Source organism: Anoplophora glabripennis, unplaced genomic scaffold, assembly GCF_000390285.2.
Source record: "Anoplophora glabripennis isolate ALB-LARVAE unplaced genomic scaffold, Agla_2.0 scaffold284, whole genome shotgun sequence".
Classification (NCBI taxonomy): domain Eukaryota; kingdom Metazoa; phylum Arthropoda; class Insecta; order Coleoptera; family Cerambycidae; genus Anoplophora; species Anoplophora glabripennis.
The window spans coordinates 314,412-324,698 of NW_019416385.1; the positions used below are offsets into that span (position 1 = coordinate 314,412).

General features: G+C 31.0%; 1 protein-coding gene across 1 annotated transcript in view; it reads left to right on the forward strand.

The window, feature by feature from the left end:
- LOC108906298 (B2 protein-like) overlaps positions 1-1,161 on the forward strand; it is a 3,967-nt gene extending 2,806 nt beyond the window's left edge. The window contains exon 2 of the mRNA XM_018709522.1: positions 752-1,161. Coding sequence (XP_018565038.1) covers positions 752-1,108 — 357 coding nt within the window. The 3' untranslated portion in view covers positions 1,109-1,161. The remainder of the gene's footprint in view (positions 1-751) is intronic.
- The last annotated feature ends 9,126 nt before the right edge of the window (positions 1,162-10,287 follow it).

Here is a 10,287-nt window from a genome sequence, read left to right on the forward strand (position 1 = left end):
AATCCGCTCAGAATTTGAAAATAGCGATTCCTGCTCGGTTTTCTGAGATTAGAAAAAAAACCACACGTTCTAGCTCAATTCTGACAGTGGATTTGAATTCAGCAGAGTCTTTTACATAAAAATGTACTATTTGATGTGGAAATAAATTTTTTTCCAAATTTTCCCAGTAAATTTTCATCAATTTTTACTATTTTTCACAAGTTTTTTGAGGTTAGGAAAAAATTGTGACGTGATGGGCCAATTCTGATCCCAGATTCGTGTTCAAGAGACCAAATTACTACGAAAAATATATGTCGCATAAAAAGTATACCCAACTTTTTTTTGTGTAGCTGTGTTATGATGACCTTTAGAAATTAAAATATCGATTTGAAATTTTCAGAATCGAGATTTTTTTAACCTAGAAAATGATAAAATAACGAGAAAAAAATTAAAAAAATATTCTATTTTTGACGATTTTGGAAATTTTTAAAAATCTTGAAAATCTTGAACGACCTCTAAAAATTTTTTTTTGAGATGATTTTTTGAGAGGGCTATTAAAACATGATTAACATATTTTCACAAGAGACACGAAAAAAAAAATATTCGTTTTTTTGGGCCACCCTACTCTGTATAATTATCGTATTGGTATGTTTTAATCCAATGCTCATATGTGCTCTATATATTTTAAAGTACGGGCTTTACAGAATATCTGAGCTGAAGAATTAGATCCCTAAAAAAACCGTTTTATATGAGTTATTTTTTTTTATACTAGGCTAGCCTGACGGAGGAACAAATCCAGAAACTGAAAGGATACCACAAGGATTGTGCCGCTGAAACCGGCGTCGACACAGAGCTGGTCACCAAAGCGAGGAAAGGGGAGTTCTCCGAAGACCCCAAATTCAAAGACCATCTCTTTTGCGTGGCCAAGAAGATCGGCTTCATGACTGCCGATGGAGAGATCCACAGAGATGTATTGAAGGAGAAACTAGGCTCGGCCATCAACGACGACGCCGCTGCTCAGAAGCTCATCGACGAATGCGCTGTGAAGAAGGATACCCCTCAAGCTACAGCCTTCGACACGATTCAGTGTTACTATGTGAAAACCCCAACTCATATTAGTATTGTTTAATCTGTGATTTCGTTAAATTTTTTCTTTGTGGTTAATAAAATCTTATTTAAGAATTTCTGTACTAAAATTCTTTCACAATTCCTTAAAACGGAGTCAATGAAAATATGGAAACTCTTAGAGAAACATTAGAAGAGACCTAATTCTTTTTTAACAATTTTAAGGTAGACTATTAAAATTAATTTAAAAACATTTTTTTTTTAATTTTCATTTTCAAGTTACGCAAAATACAATTATAATATGTTACATAACGAGCGTGGATAATTGGCATATAACATACGAGTGTGACATTTCACACAACACTCGAGTGTGTTAATAATAATAATATGTTTATTGCCCAACAGATTACAAATCCAATTACAGGACAAATTTATAAGTGCCAGATACACAACAAAAAAAAACAAATAAAAGAAAGCCGGAAAACTATAAAACAAATACAAAACAAATATAAAGAAATATGTACATTATATGCATATAGTATGCACCACCTAGTTCCTAGATGCTGAACTCAACAATTTGTGAGAGAGTACTAGCATTAACATCGCAAGTATCAGATATCAAATTGAAATTTTTGCACATAATATATATAGGAGATTTCAAAACTATATTGGTCTTAACCGCTTGACAGTAAAATGTAACATTTTGCCTGGAACTTATTCTAGGAATTAGAAAATAAAACTGTTGCAATAACAAGGGACAATCTAAATTGTTATGAAATATATTAAAATGAATTTTTAAACTATTAATAATCCTACGTAACTCTAAAGAAGTAAAATTAAACCTATCAAGCAGTACAAAATGATCGTATCCTCTTTCTGGATAAAAATTATCAACTTTCAAACATAAAAACTTGAGAAACTTTCGCTGTACACTCTCAATTGTGTGCTTATGATTTACATACAGTGGATACCAGACAAGCCAGCAGTACTGTTTAGATCTTATAAAAGAATAATAGAGCGTCTTCAAAGCTCATTAGAAAATGAGTGACAGTTTCTAGTTATGAAACCAAGCATCTTCAGGGCTGAACCTGTGGCATACTCAACATGATTTGAATAGTTAATGCTATTTCCAGCAAATTACCTACAATATCTTTCCCACAACTTACAACGAAAGAAAAAAAGAAAAGCATTACCTACTAAATATTTTATTTTTCTAGACACAAATTAATAACATTTTTTAATAAGAAGCTGTAGGAAATTATTATACAATCATAATATTATACACATTGAAATATTTTATTTAGGCTCTTCGTCATTAAAAATATTTATAGTAATAATTGTATTGTATAGGATGAGACAATGAATGTGTATGTAAAGTGTAGGATAACAATTGTTCTTAAACCAACTGCACAGTTTCTGCTTCACTTGGAATACAAGGTCCTGTTTTTGAAGTGTCGAAAGTAGATGGTGCATTTATCTTGGAGGAATTTTTTACCATTTCGCATCATTTTATCGAAAAATTAGAATATACGTTTGTAGTATTATACTTCTGCTTTTAAAATCCGGATGAAAAATTAAAATCGCACCACCTACAACGCATCCAGAAATTTTGCAAAATAGTGCACCAAAAAATTCATAGTGCAATTGTGCCAAAACTAATGGTAAAACATCGCCTGCTTTGTGCACACTTAATGTACATATAATTCGCTACTTTTGTGCACAAAGTCAGCTTTACAGCTTAAAAAATGGCGGAGTAATGGATTTTTAAAAAAACCGCTAAATTTTCCGATTTTTCCGTGTTTTTTTCGTTTTTAATTATCCAATCGGATTGATCATCCTCTCCCTTTATTTGTATTTCGATTTTCTACAAATTGTTTCATTATAATATTCAGATTGCTTCGTTAGTTTAGCTTTTATAAGCGAAAATCTAAAGGAAATGCGTTTTTTGCATAAAAATCTTTATAAAAAATTAATTTATGGTAAATTGGAGTAGAAAACATATAAGCATATATCTACAGACTGTCACAGATATGTCACAGATATGATGGCATAGTCACTGATTAAATGCTCTATTGATTGGCCTATTAGTCAAAATTTTGTTTGGAATTTCAATTTTATTTGTTAGTCAATGTAACTTTCTGCCACAGCGGTCGGTTTCCATTCTCCATGTCGCTTAAGAGTCGTTATGTCACCACTTGCGTCCACAAGAATTGTAGCTGATGATCTCCGAAAGAAATGGATAATTCAGGATCTTGTAAATTTAAATAACTTCCGAAATTTGTTGACACCTACCGTTTGCTCGGTGCATTTTCCCTTCTAATAGTTCAAGAAAAAACGGGATTCTTCTATATCAGTCGGTTCTAAGTTTGGCATATTTCTTAAAAATACTTGGTTGTTTTTTTTTAGTATAAGAGTTGCCGATCCTAGGTTTTGAGTTGCTTTAACGCTTGCTTCTGACAACTACTCTGTGAACTAATACCCCAACCAGCATTGTATTACAGACACAGTATTTAATAAACAGCCAAGATAATTCGCCAGTAGAACCACTAGACATAGACCAAATTAGAACTTATTAATTCTCATCAGTCATAGGTATAATTGTAGTATCCTACTTGTAGTTTGGAAGGGGTGGTTTCTAGGGGCTAGATGGGTGAGGGGGTAGGCGGGTTAGCATGGTTGTGGTGTGGAATTTAATTATTTCAAGAAAAATACGCGCCCATGAGGACATTTATTCAGGACGCCGAGTTACGTAACATATAAAAAATTCAGCCAAATTAACCGGGAGCCATTGGCCATAAGGCTTGTGCGGGGTAAGGTATATGACATTTTTATCAATTTTCTATAAAGTAACATTTTTTACTTATAATTAGATATTTATATGTAGTATTTTTTCAACTTTTTTCATTTAAGCAATTTTATGCATTATTTATTGTCGTTTTGTTATATCACTGGAGCCTTTTTGATATATTTTTTTTTTCTTTTAAATGCAATTCAAAATCAGTTGCACTAATCAAATTTCTAAAACTCGGTGCCGTCGAAATTCTGGAGTTATTACTTTAATAAATTATCAGACTCTCTTTTCAGAGCCATTTCAGTAAACGTATTTTTTTTCTTATTTTCAACACCTTCAGGTTGTGACATGACCTTTAAAAAGAACAATATTGTTAAAGCAACTGTATGAAAAGATCCAGCAATCCACAATAAGACTGATTAACACAGCTCCACAAAAAAAAAGTTTTGTGCTAATGACCAGAATACATTATTACATTACATATTGCATATTTTGAGCTGTTGAATCCGAATTCGATGTCAGAATTGCTCCAACACATCACCAGAATTTTCTAAATTCAAAAAATGCAAAAAACACACAACATCGGCAAATTAGCATTTAAAATCCAGGTATGATTTATCAGCGGCTGCAACTAGTGGTCAGATCTATATTCTCATGTGTGTTGACCCGCTGAACAAGAATCCGGAGCCAGATTTGGCACACAAGGTCACAAACCCTTTCCAGCCTTAAAAAAAGCTTAAAAATCCACAAAATTAATAAATTAACTTCTATGATGCAGGTATGATTTAACTGTGACTGAAAATCGTGGTCTGACGTATGTATCCGATATCAGAAGTGCTCCAGGAAATCACCAGAATTTTCTGACCTGAAAAAGTTGCTTAAAATCACTAATGTCGAATTTTAGAAACATAGGGCTACAAAGAATGCAAAAATATATTATTCCCATGTATTCATATCTATCTCAACCCCTGGTACGAAAACTTATTGGTGCTCATTTATAAACGAACAGAAAGTCTTTAACCTAATGTATCCTAATGCAAACGCAGAAAGGATTATTCAACAAAGTCTAGGTGTCGAATCATAAACGAACAGAAAGCGTATAATACAAGCTCTAAATCTAACATAACCGTACCGCTCGTACCGCCCTTTGGATGGCCCTGTATGAATTTTGAGATGCTCATTACCAATCTGATATCAAAGTCACGTTAGCAGATCAGTATTGAAGGTTGCTTTCGCTGTACAGCAAAAATAAAACGCTCTCTCAACGGTATAAATAAACTATTTTTATTGAAAACTAAGCTTGTGGAAAAAGACGAATGTTTGGTGGAGAGTACCTGTGTGTAGAGTCGGTCGTAGGTATTTGAGTACACATCTGGTCGCCGGCGCCAGTCCGCCGTAGACCCTTCCTGGAACGCTGGTGCGTCCGGCGGCGTCCTGCTGGCGCTCTTGACGTAATGCTTAAAAATGGGTCACTTGCGAACATGTGTACCCACAGTAAAATTTTTGATAAGAAATTTAAAGTAGCTAGTAATTTAGAAATCAAATATCTTTTTATAATTAAAAATATTGACAAAGCTATTTTCTTTTCTCTCCATTTTCTTGAAATTAGTTGTTCAGAACAAGATTATCTTTTTTTTTCATAGAAGTACTGATCTTTTCGATTCTGCCAATAAAACTTAAACATTCAATGAAATAAATAGTTAGAGTACTGGCTAGCGTTATACGAGCTACCATTAATATGTGATTCACCTTTTAGATTATATCGAAGTCATTTCCAACTTTAAAGATTAAAGTCTTGACCAAATCCGATAACATAGATGTATTTATTCCGTTTAATTAAAAAATATATTGGTTTCTAATTAATATTTTTGTGAGACTTTGCACCACAAACAAGTATTATTGCAATATGTATTGATTAGATATTTTACTACTTTGACGAGATCTACCTGCTGTTAGAGAAAACTTATTCACGTATACCCTGTATAAAACGAAGCATCTCTACAAAATAAATGTTATTTGAGATAAACGTCTTAAAAATATATATTTTGTCCAGACAAATAATGATGATTCGTTAAAAGTTGTTAATTGATTTTATGAGGTTTTCGTTGAACGATCGCTCTATGTAATGAATACAATGAAAGTAAAAATATAATTAATTCAATGGCTGTCAAATAAATTATATCTTAACATATTATTCCTAGTCATTAAAAAAATATATGTATTTATAAGTGCTTTGCATGTACCCAATGAATCTAAAATATGTTTTTTTTTTATAATTCATCTACTTTTACCAAAGTATTAATAAATAGTGACGGAAATATAGTATTACTTGAGTATATTTCCGCATTGAATCACAAGTCACTGTCAAATATGATATATGAGACGAACACCTTCAATGCAGTCGAGTGCTTTCTATTCCTTGCCCCAAAATACATTTCGAGAAATTTCATACAACACGTTGAGAGTTTGCTAAAGTTATTATCATCATCAAAATATAAATTAATAAACTTCTTGGAGATGTCTATTCTATATAGGATAGATTAAAATGTGGACCATAGAAGTGTGTATAAATATAAAAAAAAAACTTGTTCTGGTTTTCATTTAAATCTTGACAAAAAATCTCTGACCGTTAATTATTCTTCTAAGTTCATTGGAATTTTTTATGAATGAATTATTCCGAAGAGTATACAGTATGTCTCAGGATTGACGCAGCGATAGGTAAAAATGATCCAAAAAATTAAAGATTGAAAGTTGTTCTTTTGGGGTTCAGTCCTGCTTGAATATTTTGTGTCATATTATTTGTTCAAAATCAAAATACCCTCCCCTAGATATTAAAAATAAATATTTGTTTAAATCCAATATAACGCTTTTTCTGTAACAGACCCAACAAAATGCTGTTAAGAAATGTTTTTTAGAATGAATCATGTAGATGTTCAAAATTTCAGTCTTAGGTCTATTTTGATTTTGTTGCATTTAATAGGCATATCTCTTGTAGAAAAGGCATTTAACATTTAATATTCTTTTAAAATCATTAATTTTTCACCAATCGCTTTTTCAGTTCGAGAACAAACTGTATATATATTTCATTTTTTTTTTTCATTATATCTAGGTACTTGCTTAACTACCGCTAATAAAATACCTCTATATTTTAATTTGCCTCCATTCACACATCAGTCAAAAAATAATTAATATTTATATTTTATATATTACCCAAATATATTTATTTTCAAATACAGGCATTAATGGTTAATTTTGTTTCAGGGTGTTCTCTTAAACCACTTCATCTTGAATTGGTAAGTAATTTCATTATATAAAGTTATTTAAGTAAAATACATATGGAAAGGTATCTATGTTAATTTGATGCTTAGGTATATCCTATTTTATATTTGGAGATGCAATAATATTTACTTTTCAAATTATAATAGAGATTTGATAATTATTCACTAATGCTAAAGGTGAAAATTTAGGTAAACAAGTTTATATTCCACTATAGACTATAAACCATTAAGCAATTGAACTTTGACTACTACAAAAAAGGAACAAACGCTTTATATTAAATTTTCAATAGTTATATAATTTGTACTTTGATCGAACAACAAATTTTGTAGCCAGTTAAGATATCATCTAAATAATTATGTTGTACTTTAAAGAATAAAAATAACGAAGAGCAAGAAAAATTCAAATTCAAAGTTAACTAACAACAGTAGAATCACGTAAACGTAAAAGTTGTTTATTCTTATTTGCAAAAAAATTCTCTATCAGACTATGTAAAAAATGTTTGTGTAGCAGATTGTAGAGAATTGATTTTTATGAAAACTGATAAACGACGGACCTCTTTAAAATATCTCTGTCTACAATATTTTGAGTTTCACAACTTCCTGTTACACCAAAAGTAGATGTCAACCCGTTTATTTTCAATATAGTATAATGCACACTTAAACGCATTATTCGTTTTATAGTAAAGCAAAACAGAACATAGAAAATTGCCAAGAACTGATAGGATTACACTAAAAACAAATAATCTCATTTCGAATTTTCATCAGTACTAGTAAATGAAATATGACTAATGCGAACAAATAATGAATATAAAAGTATATTAGCAGACATCAATTTGCATATTATGGCGGCTTTGCATCCAATAACATTGTTGCTTCTTCTGGAGTGCATCAAGGCTCTATATTAGGACTATTATTGCTATTATATTTATATTAATGATATTACTTCTAAATTATGTTGTGAAGCAGCATTATATACAAATGATTTAAAATTATTCATTTCGGTTCGCAGTAATGACGTAATTAAATTTCAAAACGATTTAACATCTACAGGGTGGGCTACAGTAACGCCTCGGTCGCTAGTGACCAAACGGCAAATGTTATACAAACCTGTTTAGGTGGGTACGTGTAGGTTGATTTTGGCTACATTTTAAAAATATTTTGAAATATAGAGGGTGTCCACGAAAAGTTTACCGTATCAAAGTTATGTATTTTTAAATGGAATACCATGTATTTTTCTGCATTTTCGAAAGTACCATAGAAAAATAGGCGAACTTTATTAAAGATTCGGCATACCTAGGACTTATCGTTTGTGAGATATTTCAATTTTAGTGAAAATGCAGGCTTAGCATGGAAATATAATATTAGCAATAAAAAAATAATTTTAAGGAAGCAGCTTTGTAGAGTGTATTTTAGATCCTTTAAGTTATAAATTATAATATTTGTCGTCACTTAGTTTTTTACAGGGTGATCAAGAAAACTGCTGAATACTTCTCTCAACTTGAAACAGCAATAGCTTGGTTATTTTAAATGGGATACCCAGTATATTTTTACTTTGAAGTTAGGAAATTTAAAACTCTTTCAAACTGTGTATAGGTTCCCTATACCCATCTTTAACGGCATTGGAGGTATTTGTGCCGTTTTGTTTTTTCTCGAACTTTTTTGCAAGATATATCCACGTATCGTCGAGGTCTTTATTGAATTGGTTTGGGTTCTTCTTGACGACGTCTCTTTAAATATAAGGAGAAAAATGAGGATGCAATTAAATGGCGCTCCTTCAAATTTTTCATATTCAGTGAAAAATTATTGATATCGAAAATTAGTAATAAATGGATAAGTCAGAATGGTGCATTTCAGTGGCCACCTAGGTATCCAAACCTCATCGTAATGGGCTTCTTTGTTTCGGGCTATATAAAAAATCTTGTAATCTTGTACACAGTGTTCCACCTACTACTTGCAATGATATGAAGGAAAGAATTTGAGATGCATTTGTCATAATCACCCCAGATATTCTAAGGAATGTGAGAATATCATTTGAAGATAGAATAAGATGCTGTATTCAAGAAATGGTTATCAATTCGCTCATCAATTAAAATTTTTCTTTGTTTCTTCTAAAAGTAAATTTTCCTTTAATAAATATTTTTCATGTTATTCCTAAATTAATTCAGTTAGGTACAACAAACTTATTTATACAAAATTAATCATTTATTCTGCATATAAAATAATATTTTTTATTAGAAAACTTTCTTGAATATTGTCATGATTGCTGCTTTACCTATTCAATAAAGACCTCGATAAAGACTCGTTGATATATCTTACAAAAAAATTCGAAAAAAAAACGAAACGACGCAAATACTCCAATACCGTTAGAGATACGGATAGGGAACCTGTACACAGTTTGAAAGAGTTTTAAATTTCCTAACATCCAAAGTAAAAATATACTGGGTATCCCATTTAAAATAACCAAGTTATTGCACTGAAAGAAATGCGTTTTATTCTTTATTAGAATTCAATATGCCATTATAAGACCATAGTATACTATATGTGACAGTTAAACAGGTGAATATTGGATATAAAACGCGTATTGCTAGCACAGTTGTATAGTGACTATAAACCATATTCTTTATTAAATTATTGTATAACTAGTATACAACGTTTTTTATACCCTTTACGAAATAATAGCAATAACTGTTATTAAAGTGTTCCATATCGTTATTAGAACATCTAGTACTGGTTATAAGTTTTATAATAATAAATGTATTAAACTGTTGTATACTCTGTATGAGTTAAAAACATATGTCATTAAGTTTTCAGAAATTTTATTGGATAACTGTAATTACAAGCTAAGGTTCTAATGTAAACATACATAAAACATACTTTTAAGCATTAAAAATGATGACAAATCGCTCCCAAAACTGTCCAGTTTATTTTCTTAGCAACGATGCACCCGTATTTTCTTGTATTACATGAGAATTTGCACTATAACTCTTCCACCTTAAGAATGAAGCATCCCCAGAAAGGTTGAGCTTCTTTCCATATAATTTTATTTCCTCTGGTTGATTGACTTTATACCCATGCTCTTCTTTGTCACCGTTAACCTTCTGTTCCTCCATCTTATGTAAAACTTAACATCAGCGATTTCTAATAGGACCTACAAAATAATAATTTTTAAGATTT